The sequence below is a fragment of the Populus trichocarpa genome, chromosome 11 (assembly GCF_000002775.5).
Source record: "Populus trichocarpa isolate Nisqually-1 chromosome 11, P.trichocarpa_v4.1, whole genome shotgun sequence".
NCBI classification, from domain to species: Eukaryota; Viridiplantae; Streptophyta; class Magnoliopsida; order Malpighiales; family Salicaceae; genus Populus; species Populus trichocarpa.
The window spans coordinates 6,088,655-6,102,674 of NC_037295.2; the positions used below are offsets into that span (position 1 = coordinate 6,088,655).

At 37.1% G+C, this 14,020-nt stretch overlaps 2 protein-coding genes across 2 annotated transcripts; both read right to left on the reverse strand.

Moving 5' to 3' along the window:
• Nucleotides 1–1,577: 1,577 nt before the first annotated feature.
• Nucleotides 1,578–8,500, reverse strand: LOC7455896 (cellulose synthase A catalytic subunit 8 [UDP-forming]). Its single transcript, XM_002316779.4, has 13 exons — nt 7,946–8,500; nt 7,648–7,724; nt 7,413–7,464; nt 7,169–7,313; nt 6,613–6,879; nt 5,774–6,119; nt 5,522–5,659; nt 4,843–4,968; nt 4,540–4,752; nt 3,757–4,009; nt 3,466–3,665; nt 2,733–3,086; nt 1,578–2,457 (listed from the first exon to the last, which is right to left on the reverse strand). The coding sequence occupies exons 1-13, from the start codon at nt 8,121–8,123 to the stop codon at nt 1,870–1,872; spliced, it is 2,937 nt and encodes a 978-aa protein (XP_002316815.1). The 5' UTR covers nt 8,124–8,500; the 3' UTR covers nt 1,578–1,869.
• Nucleotides 8,501–9,216: 716 nt separating this feature from the next.
• On the reverse strand, nt 9,217–13,756 carry LOC7455895 (uncharacterized). The gene is made up of 9 exons (XM_024611764.2): nt 13,409–13,756; nt 13,261–13,325; nt 13,112–13,168; nt 12,491–12,550; nt 11,516–11,572; nt 11,173–11,215; nt 10,544–10,621; nt 9,767–10,251; nt 9,217–9,661 (listed from the first exon to the last, which is right to left on the reverse strand). Exons 1-9 carry the CDS (start codon nt 13,599–13,601, stop codon nt 9,572–9,574), a joined length of 1,128 nt encoding a protein of 375 aa, XP_024467532.2. The 5' UTR covers nt 13,602–13,756; the 3' UTR covers nt 9,217–9,571.
• Between the last annotated feature and the right edge of the window lie 264 nt (nt 13,757–14,020).

The following is a 14,020-nucleotide window of genomic DNA, read 5'->3' on the forward strand; positions in this document are numbered from 1 at the left end:
AAGTTTATTATATTATATCAAAACAACCCTTACATGATTTAATTTAAAAAATTAGATAAAAAATCAGGTTGAGTTATTTCAAGGTTTCCTATTATGTTTAGTTTAATAATAACACTAAAAAGTTCTAAGCAGTGTAGACATTTCTTTTTATGTTTTTTTTTTTTTAGCTTCAATCACAAGCGTAATGCGGGCCGGTTAAACATGACCAATTTTAAAAAAAGGAGTCCCTAAATTCAATAGCTCTGCCTGCACTTATGGTTTCCAGCTCTTGCTTCCTTCTCTACTTTTGTGTTTACTTCTTTTGGGCCCATCCATATTGCTTTCTATTCCTGGAAAATCTTGATTTATACATAAAACTTCTTTCCTAAATATTGCAAGTTTTTTCTTGACAGAAGCTTTGTAGATTATATTGTACGAAGAAATTCTGCAATGTCATTATTGCAATAAATGCATTGCAGAATTGAAGGTAGAGGCTTTACAATAATAAAATTGATTTCACATAAATAAAATTTATATAGCTTCTCTTCGTAATTGAAAAACATCTCTTTCCATATCTAAAACTATACTCAGTTAATCCTGAGAGGTATAGCTTAATTGATCAGACTTTGAATTTGTTTCCCAGAAATTACTAGTTCGAGTTTCACAAATCTCGAGGCAACTAGAGGTTTACATAGTCGTTAACTTCAAGGCTCGTGAGATTTATCGAGATGCACATAAGCTGATCCAAACATCCATGTTAATAAAAAAAATTATGGTTAATGAAATTGCTGCATTCCATTGTCAAAACTCAAATACAAATATCTTGCAAGAAAATCATATATAAAAATGTGATGTTATTACAGCAAACAAGAACTGGATTTTGAAATTTTTGCAGCTAACTACATGATTAGTTTCAAAGCTTTCATCATCATATACATCACATAAATATTGTACTTTGATAGCAAGCATCTGCTTTTCCACCCTCATTATACTAGTTGGTGAGCAAAAGGAAGTTCTTTGGGATTTTGGTTTCCTGGCTCCTAAGTTTCCCAGCATTTTATTGCCGCAAAGGAAAAGAAAAAGGGTATCGGAAGAATATCTTTTCATTGCAAGCAGAACATAATCCTCAACTCATGTGAAGCCTAAAGTAATGCTACAATATGTTAGTAATCTAGAAAAGGTTGGACCAACAAATAATTCAATTAATGGTTTAACGCTGTTTTAATTCAGAGATAGTGTTTGATATTGTGATAGAAAAATCATACCAAATTTTTTTATTTTTTAAAATAGACAACCTAGCCGTGTAGACATGTGACATCCCTCATCTCTCACCGATCCTCGATAAAAAAATAATTTCTCTCAAATTTTAATAGACTTGCCGACCCAAAGAGTATCATTGTCGACAACAGGACCACATCATCAAACGACAAGATTTCAGGATAAATGGTCCTGTGGATCTTGACTTGTGGACCTAGGTGTTGGCTGCACAACACTTTCAAGAATGGTTCCTTGGTCCTTGTCAGATACAACGAGGCTGTGAGATGTAACCCACAGTTTCAAGGTATAAAACCAATGCAGAGGTGATGGCACATCAAACATGAGAAATGAACAATATTATGTCTATTCATCTTTTCTGCTTTTCTCAATACAAGAAAAGTCAATCATCACCTATATATCTTTACATAATATTGCTCACAGAAATGCTCAGACCTTAAACTCAGCAAATAGAGCAATACAAGCTGCTCAAAACTTCATAGAGAATCATCTCGCAGTTCATGTAACTCAACTACTAACTGCTATATTTACTTTCTTATGAGAAAGTAGAATCTGGATCGAATCCAATTTACGAAGGTTTAGCCCCAGAATACTGGGAAACTTGTTGGTGGTAGCTCAGCAATCTATAGAAATGCAGGTTTCACCAGCCAAGGTGTTGTCAACTTTGTTAACGAATGGATTAATCTTGACCCAGACAAGAGAGAAGACAGAGGCCAACAGCACTGACCACAGAACAACAATGGTTGGTGTTCGGTTTTGGCGACCCATCAGACCTTTAAGGAATGGATAGAGATGAAGAATCACCCACAAGGCAAAGAACACCTTGCCAAAGAGAGGTCCCCATGCTTCATATCCTTTGTTGAGTGCATCAGAGAATCCCGCAACAACACCAACAATGTTGATAATGAGAAGTGTTGTTGGAGGAATCAGAAGTGTTGTCCACTTGACCATATAGAGCTCCCCAAATTCTGTATCATCGGCTGCTTTTGCTGTGACAGTAAAGTTCGTATCAATGCCAGCCAACAATTTCAAGAATCCCTGGAAGACGGCAAAGAGATGGGCTGAAACACCTCCGATCACCCAGAACTGTTCATTACGCCACAAATCTTCAATGCTGACACCACTCCATCTTAGCTCAAGCACTGCAGTTACAATGATAGAGATAAAGAGGCCAAGAAACAGCATGCTTGCCAGGTTTGAGAGCTGGATCAATGACAAGGTATGATACAAAGTCAATCCCTTTATCGACATTATAACTGGAACCAAAACCGGAAATGATGAATTTGGAAAATTCTGATTTCTAATATTAAATAGAAAAATGTTGACTAGCTTAGTAATACAGAGTTCAATTGCTTGAGAAGCACTGTCTACCTAGCAAAACTTGTTAAATTTTTCCTCATAATAATTGATAAGTAAAAGCCATGACGTTGCAATCATTTTTCATGTTAGGATGTGAAAAGGAAGACAATAGAAGTTACCGTTGGTATGATGAATTTTCCAGTGAGCAGACAAACTGCAGGAATTGTGCAGTAAGCAATGAGAGGGAGGGATGTAAATGGATAAACAATGGTGTTTATATATGCAAGCCTTTGGAGCCATTTAAGACGGCCTCCTCCATACCCGTACCAGAGAGGACAATGTCTACTAAAGAAAATTTCCACAGATCCAAGAGCCCATCGGAGAACCTGGTGCAATCTATCAGAAAGATTGATGGGTGCAGATCCTTTGAATGCTGGCCTTACGGGCATGCAGTATATTGATCTCCATCCTCGGCAGTGCATCTTGAATCCACTTAAGATATCCTCAGTGACCGACCCATATATCCAACCAATCTGAGAGGACACATAAAAAGGTTTAATATTGACAATCTAAATATCAAATAGGTTCAAACTGATCAATTTTTATATCAACAGAGCATAATTCATACTTTAATGCTAATGAAATAGAAAAGGTCAAAGAAAGTTCCAACTAAGCAACCGAGAATGTATGGTTTAAATGACAAACTAGAGTAGAAAATGTCATGGAAGCCCACATTGGCTCTGGCTTGCTAGTGAAGTAACAAAAGATAATTCAGAAATGATGAGAGTGGAATCTGATTAACCATACTAGGTATTCGATGAAGAGAATATAATTTCTGCTAAAAGAAATTGTCTTTTCTTGTTAAAAAATAGCTCTGAACTATCGGTTTGGAGTAAGGGATGGAAGCTTAACCTCTTTTCCCCATTCAGTCTTCTCTTCAAAGCCACAGCCGATAACATGAATAGCTTCCTTGATGAGTGTTGATGAATTGGCAGACTCAGGTACTCCTCCATTCTCCATTAGTGTAGACTCAATGAAGACAGAAGATAAGCCAAAAGTTTTCTCAAAGCTCAACTGGGAGATCAGCATTGACCTCTCATACTCATCATAATCTGCAAGAGAAAAAACCCCAACATAACTTGGCGATTCAAAATTCTGTTAGCCAATCATCTAACCCAACTATCTTACAAAATTTAAACTTACTATCAATCTCTGTAAGATTGAATATGGCAGCATTGAGATCCTCTCGTTTTGCATCTTTGTAAACCTCAGCTGGATCCTGAGCAGGCTTCTTCTTTGTGGGGCAGCAACATGAGAAGCAGGATGAAGACTCCTTGCCCTTGCGTAAGCGGGGCATAGAAGGAGGCCCATATCCGTAAAGTGCTTGCCTATTGAAAACACAACCAGTTCCCACATACATTGGTCCTTGAATGCCATCCAATCCTTTCATGTTAACCTGAAAATAGAATGGAAAGAATTGTCAAAATTCAAAAAGCTCTTATTTATCCACAAACTACAGAAGCAAAGATATTATGGCAATGTTATATTATTTCTACAGTCAGTAAATTATTGCCTAATTTTTCACTTTTCTACACTGAGAAAAATATGTAATACACCTCTGTATGTTGATAGGAATTGGGAGTGCAAAAGAAAAATGATCAAGAGGATTTGATGAGCCATACATCTAGCTGAACTTCATTATAGATTAAATTCAGATGAGTTTGAACATCATTAATTCTGTCATTTAGAAAGTAGAAATAATTTCGGAACTTGCATATTTGCATGGCCTGAAAAGACCAACTTACCATCAATTAACCAAGCTATTTAAAAACTTTATTAATAAAAAATTAAAATGAAATGAAATAAAATGTTTCTGTTACTCTAGCTTTATTTTCCTCTTGAGCATTATAATCTAGATCTCCCTACCACTGTACGCTCGACACTAGAATTAAGATTATGAGAAGATTAAGTTAGATATAGTCTTACATCAAAGAAAACTATGTTACGATTGGCGTAGCGATCACTCCTATCTATGCCATCAAACCTCTGAGGGAACTGCACATAGCATACATCTCGACCTACTTGTGGATCCATCAGGATGCACATTGCCTCTCGAACAGCCTTGCTATTGTTTACATAGTGATCACAATCAAGATTGAGGATGTACGGAGCATTTGTGAGAACTGCAGACACTCTCACCTGTATAAAGCCATTCATGAAATTATTAGTCCAACATGAAGTTCTTATGATGATGCCAAGCCTTACCGATCTTAAATTATTTATACACACCAGAGCATTTTCAGCACCGGCTTTCTTGTGGTGTTGGTAGCCAGGTCTCTTCTCCCTGGAAACATATACCAGTCGAGGTAGTTCATTTCCCTCTATGTCACGAGCTCCGGTGTTTCCAAGGAATACCTGTCAAGAAAATGGCCTCATATGAGTATTGAATCTTCAGACAATATGGAGCGTTTTTTATGGAAAAATTCTACAGATGTGTCGAATAGACCGGAGTCTCAGGATCACATGAAAGATCAATTTCTAGCTCAGAAAAGAAATTCAAAAATGATGCCAAAGGCTTTTTATTGAAAACCCAAGACCTTAATGTTCTTGAACATTCTGAAATTTTAAGGGTAATTCTAAAATATACTTCAATTATTTCATAAAATCCAAACAAACCACTATCCTCTTAGATTACTAAATGCTTCAGGAATTTTCTATGTTAATTGAAGCTTTACGCCACAGAGTTCTCATATCTTAGCTGTATCTCGAGATGAACTTTGAAAAATTAGGGTAGATCCTCTATCTCTGTGGATGGATGTTTCCAGAGAAGCTGGGGATATTAAAGATTTTGTGTTTATCTCGTTATCTTTTAAAGGTTAAATAGCTTTGTTGCACCACCGAGGAATGGAATTTCTACCAATTACTAGCATAAATCTTGCAAGATACAAGAACCAACGAAAATTTCAACCTGAATCATGCCAGGGTGATCACGTGTGTTATTTCCAGGCCAAGGTGTTCCGTCTTGCATAGTCCATCCCTCGTCAGGTGTTTTCTGTGCCTTTGCTACCAGGGCATTAACTCGGACTTTGTACTCTTCATAGTCCCTCTGAAAGAAAATAAAAGGAAATGATAAATGACTTTTAAGCAAAACCAAATACATAATGGCTTTATCAGAAAGGACTAGTATTTAAGAGTGGTGTAATAAGAGCCCAGAACTTACTTTCATCGCTCTGCGTTCTTTCACGAAAGAAGGCTGAACCTTATCTTTCAAGTAATCAATTTTCTGTGAGAAGTAAAACTCTGGTGCTCTTGGTTCAATTGAGAATTTTTTGCAGAATGGAACCCACTTCCTTGCAAACTCAGCTGTTTCTACAAGAGATTCAAATGTAAGCATGGCAGCACCATCATCAGACACATAGCAGGAAACTTTATCCACGGGATAGTCCACAGCAAGGATGGAAAGGACTGTATTGGCAGTGATCAATGGAGGCTCTTTCAGTGGGTCAACAGTACTGACGAAAAAATCCACGGCAGCAAGCTGAGAAGGCTCACCCTCTCTTTCATACCTGGCATGGAATTGAGTACGTCATACCATTTATACTTTGAAAATCAATTATTGCATAGATAGTTCTGTGGTTCTGCGCATTGTATCAGGGCCATTTATATCTTCAGCAATTTTTATGTGCTAATCTTATATACACTACCCTCTCATTATTTTGTTTTTCACTTTGTTATTGAAAGACACAGCAAACTCATCCTACTAACCTTGACATGAGGAAATTAAAAAACAGTTAGCATAAAGGTAAACCTAACAGTTTTATTTGATGTAAAGACTTAGACAGAAGAGGGAAGGTTTGTATGCTTCATACAGCTAATGTTTGTAAGCCAGGTTTAGTGTTAAATCTTCCACTAGAAAAGGGAATGGTGAATTATGCAGATGATAGTGATTATAATGCAGCATAGTGAATATCCAGATCATAGTGAGTTTGCATCAAATCATAATCCTCAGTTTTAAAGGCTTCACTAACATTAAAAACTTTTGAGTCCCAGACACTGTACCTTGCAGATAGCCTGTCGATAAATGCTTCTCTGTTGACAGGATTCCACTTGGGAAATTGATCCAACACCCAAGAAAATGCAAACCAGATCTCACATATGACAGAAGTAAGCCACAGGCCGAAGGCACTATCAACAGGATTTGTTATTCTGTAGTGGAAGAAAAGGCCCAGAATGATCAGTCGCATAATGATCACAGCTCTGTATGGTGTGAGTTTGTTGCGTGGAATTGGATAAACAATTGAAAGTGGCTCCGAAGCCTCAGCAGACCTGCAAATTGAAAAGGAACCATCAAATGGAAGGACCTTCATCAAGGAAGAACTTTAATATTTATTCCTTGATGTCAACCTTCATCAAGGAAGAACTTTAAGGAATAACTGTTGGATCAAACAGTCAACCTCCAACAGTTTATAAAAGCTTCAAGTGACTTACAAGACCTTACAACATGATTAATTTGGAAATGCTAATCGTTTATTCTTTTCAGTTTAAATACTTCAATCTTATTCTTCTTCTTATGCAGTGTTTCAAAATCATATATAAGCCTTACTGTTGTACTTACGGCTTCTCTTCCATCTGCTGTTCCGGCGGAACTTGAGCTGGTTCAGTTTCAGGCTTAGTATTAGACTTTTTCTTCTTGTTCTTTTTATCCTTCCAACTCTCCACCCGATTCTTCCAAATTGGATTCCCATATTCATCATTCATTTCTTCACAAAATCATAGAGAGAGAAGATTAGCAAAAAAAAAAATTTAAGAAGAGAATTAAAACAATAAATATGATCTTCAGAAAAATCAAAGTCACTAACCACTATCCACTGTGGAAACGCTACTGATATGTCTAGCATGAATTCCTACATCCTGTACAAACCAAGGTTAATGGAAGAATGATGTCAGAATCCCAGCATTTGAAACATTATATGTAGGCAAGCTTATCGTTCCAGAAAAATAATGCTAGTTCTTCTTGAATTTATTTAGATCTAAAAATCATGAGCCCTCTTATGCATCATTAAACCATTAACATTTTAAAAAGCATAGTCATACCTGAGAATTGTTGAGGTGAGATGCCATTGTGGATTGATTGCCAGACCCCTTCTTTTCTACATCATCCAGCAAGTTCTCTGGAGATTGCAAGCATAAATTAGCATATAAAATTAAATAAAAAAGTTAGTAACATACTAATAAAAGGGTTTTCAACCATTTGAACCATACGTGATGAAAGTTTTCAACCGTTAAAAAACTTAATTACACCAGATAATATAAGAGAGAGAAAATCATTCTGACACACATCGATTTACCAGACCAAAAATCTGCAAAAGGGAACTTCAAGATAGGGCAGTACCATCATATGGTGAGCCACATCGCAAGCAAACTTTCCGCCCCTCCTTGATCTCATACTCGAAACAAGACTTGCACATGTGATAGTTACACTCATGGCAAGCCACAAACAGGTCTCCATTTGCATCATGTCCCACCTGGTCACCACAGCTATGGCATAAAGGAGCCCCAGATTCCATCATTTTGCTGATTACCACTTCACCGGCTCTTTACACCCCCAATTCCTCAGTTCTTTCAAGAGGGCTTCCCTCTGCTTTTCAATCTTTTATTTTGGCCTGGTTTTTATATCAAAGACCCTAACCAAAGCTAGGGTGTCTTGGTTGTCTCTCAGAGGGTGGTGCTGACATTTTTTAATGCAGAAGAGAGGGTTGAGGTTGGTGGGGCATGGCGGTTGAGGAGTTGGTGTCATGTGTTTACAGAGAAAGAGAGAGATGAGAAGCAACGTCTAATTTTTGGGGTGAAAGAGAAAAGTTTTGAAATTTTTGCGGGAAGTTTAAGGAAGGTGTCTGTTAGGCAGAGCACATCTTTAACAAACTTACTTTCAATGCAAGTCCCCTCTCTTGAATATAAACACAAGATCCGGGGCTGGGCCGCCATGTAGACCGAAAACTGGCAGCATCCAAACAGTGTACTGGCGTCTCCCATCGGCATGCTTCAGATAATCATCATATCGATGTATCAGGGTAAGTCTCTCAAGGAAAGGAAAAAAATGAAAAATAAAGCACATCTCTTTTTATGTCGCTGAGACCATATATCTGGTTGGTCCAGTAATGGTAGCAGATTAACCATTTATTCTCTGCGACTTCACATCAGTGTTATCCCCAAGAACAGATGATGGGCATCCATTTTCGTAGATCTTAGATCCTTGCTTTTGATGAAGATGCAAATGACTAAAGAATCCATTTTCCTGTTAAATCTACACGGGAAATTGCAACACCAGATGCAAACAGAGCCATTCAACGAACCATGAAAAAGACATCAAAAAATTGATTTAAAAAAAAAGGGCATTTCATGAAAGAATTGATTGACTTGTTCTTTTTGGTGCCTGACTGAATTTATTCGATGAAAATTAAAATTGGACGATAACAACAGAAGCGTTGCTTATTCAGCCATCTTTGTATTTTCTGGGGATGGGGGAAGTAAAGTTTGGTCATGAATATTAAACACATAAATTCCTTTTGATACATACTCTTTCTAATTTGATAAATCACAAGCCAATTCACATCATGCAAATTTTGCTCCTAGTCAAAGAAACCAGCAAAACTGTAAGGAGACTTGTTGCAGAAATTTAGTCAACGATATCCATTCAGTTCGATAATCATTCTGAGAAATATAACAGCGAAGAAATTCCTATGAACCATAATAATTCCATTTTGTACAGCTGTTCATCAACCTGTGACTCAACTTATACAAGCTTAAAACTCTAAAAATCATGGGTTTTGCCGGTGTGCCTTGAAAGGGGTGGCTGGTGTATCATGCACTTTACCTCGGTCAAAATGATGATAACTGTAAAAGGCTGCCCTTGGATAACCAAGCAATTGACGCAACACTGAGACAAACAGGAAACAATCTTCTCCTGCAATAGAATTAAGGCATGCTCTCCAGGAGTCTTTGATGTTTTAGCTGTAAACTAAGAAACAGAATAGACCTTTACTACTTTTGTTGTGTCACAAACAACAAGGTTTTCTGAGTCAGTCGGAGTGGTACAGAGCCAATTGACCTGCCAAAATGGAAAGTATGAGATGAAAAGATTCCAACACGAGTGATGCAAAAGAACAAGAAGCTGAAAACCAAGATATTGTGCAAAAAGACAATGAAAACTGACCTTTTTGCTCAAATTAATGTTAAGACGAAGAACATCACTGTTGCCACCAGTCTGCACTGCATCATCATATTTGGAGCAATCCCAGACTTTCACAGACTTGTCATTCCCACCTGATATTATCAACTTCCCCTTCTCCCCAAACTGTGAAAATGTGACACAGGATACAGCAGCAGCATGGCCGCCCACAGAGTAATCCAAATGTAACCTTTTTCTTGCATTTTCATCAAGAGTTCCTGTACCTGCAGCTGGAACACCATCTTTAGATGTTGATGAAGATCCTTTCCGTGCTTTTGCTGAAGTTTTTGATCTAATAACTGCAAGCTCTGATTCAATATTTATTACATCAACAATACCATCACCCCTAGCCACAACACATATTTTATCAGACTTATCCAACATATCAACATCTGGAACTGCTATTGCATGAACAAATGCAGGATTCAAACATTGTGCCCCATTGCTACCGTTCTTTATGTCAGGCAAACCTGTATTCAAGAAAAGGTTCTACTGGTAAATCTTACAGGTCAACAGAATAATACAAGCTTAAGGGCCATATTTAGACTATACTTTCTATGAGATCATAAAAGCACCAAAACAAAATATCAGTGACGTCGAATGCTGGAGATGGTGAATCAGTTTATGGTATGTTGTTAGGATAACACACGAATAAATGGCTTACGATCTAAAAGTTAACTTTCCTACAGCCCATCAATGGAAGATAACAAATTTTATACCAGTAAAACCTGTTAAGACATACGAGATAAGAGATATACATACCAAAATCCACAATTTTGACTGGGCGCCCTTTGGAGAAGTCCCACATGACAAGCTTTGAGTCAAGACCTCCAGTAATGACTGTCAAAATTCATGTTAATGATAAATATAGTTTGAAAGTTGAAACATAGAAGCTCAATATAAAAGCTAGAATTACATCATTCTTCCCAAAATTCATAAGGCAGTCAAATGCCAAATAAAAGTGAGAGCTAATGGTACTTTCTATCACATTATAGCTAATTACACTTCCAACTGTCTAGACAATAATGAATACCAACTCTAAAAACCTTCAGAAAATTTAATGAATACTTCCCTTCAGGAACACCACTCTCCTATGCCTATCAGCATCCATTCACTGACTGGTACTTCACTCAATAATATCACAAACCAACTCAGCAGATAAGCAGCCCCTTTACATGTTTCTAGAGGCTTCAGATGGAAGGACAAAGTATGGAAGTAACTGTTAGATTACCAACATATGAATGTACATCTAATTTTCTACTTGCAAAAGCACCTAATATCAGATCCCATCATCCATGCAGTCATCAACATTCACAAAAGTGCATGTGCGTGTGCTGTGGGTGAGTGTCAGAGAGAGAGAGAGAGGGGTTTCAAAACAAAAGAAACAGTACCTTCCCAAGATCTCCATGGAATGAATTGTACACTGCTGCAAATCTATAATACAGTCAAGGCATGAGAAAAGGTTCAAGACTGAAATGGAAATTTGGAAAAAGCTTGGACACCTTCAGCCTTGACTGCTGACAAGCCTGCAACCATTACAAGAGAGACGACTTGCCACAAACTAATGGGAAAATTACTCAGATATCAATTAACAGAAAAAATAAATATTCAAAAGTAAATTCATGTCAAACAAATGCACACAGCTAAAATTTGTTGACAACCATGTATATTTCGCACTTGAAAAGACACTAGAAGCTAATGAAAAGGTAAATTCCAAATAACAAGGAAGGATACACTTGAATGGCCAGATCTCAGAGTTTTATAAAGGCAATGCTGGCGAATGTCAATAATCTGCCAGAAATATATCATTATTAGCATTTAAACCTTCAAAACTGCAGAGCAACAGGGAAAAAAAAATCTTAAATGAGTGTGGGTGGAGGCAAGGAGAGAGATGGGGGCAGATTCTTGAAGCACTGCAAATAGATAGTTCAGCTAATTTAATTTAAGTAAATGCAAGAGGGTTGACTATCTAAAATTCTAAAAAGATGCATGGCACTCAATAATATAGACCACGACAACTAGAATAAAAATAATTTTAGAAATAATAACAAAAATTTGAAATCATATAATCTTCAGTTCAATAACTAGTCAAAGGATGCCCAGAAACAGAAACCATCATGCTCTTTTTTTCTGTGAGCTACCTGTCACAAGATTATCTCTAAAAAGAGAAAACAAAGCATCCACTATCAACCAAAGCAAGTACCATATCTCTCTTCAGTTCTTCAATGCATTTATTGATTCATCTACAAATTCTCATTAAGGGAGAAAATCAAACAAGACATTTTGGCATAACCATAATAAATGGAACTAGAAAAATATTCCACTCCTTGCTCAGAAAAAGACACTCAATTGTAGCAGTAAGGCACATCAGTTGGCAAGATGGCGTGAACCAACTAATGTGAAGCTTTCCTCTCCATAAAGTTTGGCCATTATTATTTCACTAAAAACCACCATGGAGGCTTATCCAGACATAATAGGTAAAAAAGAATGTGTTCCTGGACTCTGCATTTGTACTTGCTCTCTAGTCAAGACTATGAAGATTCTTCTCCAACAACTACTACAATATTAATTACATGCCCTAGGAGACAGGATATAAGTTTATGAACATGCCAAGATCTGACTTAATCTCTAAGAAGTAAGACAGAACAGTTACAAATGCATGTTCCATGAACAGAAAGTGTAACTGATGAATTAAGAAACATACAAGACCTTAACATCGCCACCATCATCTGTAGAAGCAAGAAAAGTTGCCTTAGAGTTGCATGAAATCTGCATTGATTAGTTACAAGCTCATTGTTAAACAGCTTCACAGCCATCAATTGCAAAAAGATCTAATATATCTAGCAGGATATTAACAGCACAACACTAAATTCTCAGTCTTTTAAGGAGCATGAAGATTCTCTAGCAAAACAATTAACATTGCATAATGAAGCATGAGCTTCAGTTCAAATATCAACTATTTTGCAGTAGCTTGAGATTATCCATTCTGGTTTCTACAACTATTTGTTTTGGAGAATGGGTAAATAGTACATGGAATAATTAACATTAACCTCATCATTTAAGGTACACTGACTTTTGTTTTTAAATGTTCTAGGTTACTAATGTTAGCAGAAGTCTCTATTTCTTTCCCACATAACAAAACAGATGATCATGGGTCCGAACTATAGAGAAATCAACAATGATGCTTTCGAGGTAACTCGATAAAGGTTGATAATTTTCGCATAAAATGTTAACTTCAGCACAGAACAAAAGGACTAGCTTCATCATCATTCCATGAAACAAAATGACGCATCAAATCATAAGATGATTAACTTTACAATAATAGTTCACCTGATTTATTTCCTCCTTGTTATAGGTATAACTCTTGAATGGTGTCCACGGACTAGCCTTCAAATACAAAAAAAAAAAAAACAAAATATTAATCTCCAAAACTCATCATCAACAAAAAGAGGAAAAGAATTAACAATGAAGCTGCTTACCATATTATGCAAATCAAAACACTTTACTGCATTTCCACAGGAAACATACATGATATCTTCATTCCCTGACTCATCATCATACCACCATCATTCAATTTTCAACTTTATTTTTCACCAAAGATAACTCTACATAGCATTGGGAGCTTACCAGGCTTGAAAGACAAGGAAGAAATAGGTTCCTGTGCAACTTCAGCAATATGCTGCGCGTCTTTGCATCGCATATCAAACAAGCAGATGCAACCATCCTCCCCGGCGGTGGCGACGACACCAGAACGGTCACGTGAGGCGATGCAGCACGTGGCAGTGGCTTTGTGACCTCTCAATCTCCTTGGCTCTGTCATGAATCTCTCTCTCTATCTCTCTCTCCCTCTCTTACCTCTTCTCCTTTCTTTTTTGTCGCTAAGGGTCATTATGTGCTGTGCTGTGCGGTGCTGCTTTGCTTTAGCTCCGCCTGGTTACAACTGAATCCGGGTCAGAAGATGTTTACCGAATAATTTACCAACAATGAACCGGGTTTTCGATCTGTCCTCAAAGTCAGACTTAAGGGCCGGAAATGTGGGCTTATTGTGAGACCCAGTCTGGCCCTATAAGGGATTCGGAGTTGCGGCTTGTTTTCGCTTAATTGCGTGCTTATATACCTTTTGGTCAAACTGTGGTTTATTATTATTATTATTATTATATCAATTATTATCCAAATTAATTTATCTTTAATATAGGTGACCAGAAAATGATGCAGAGAAAACGGTAAATGACTTGTCGT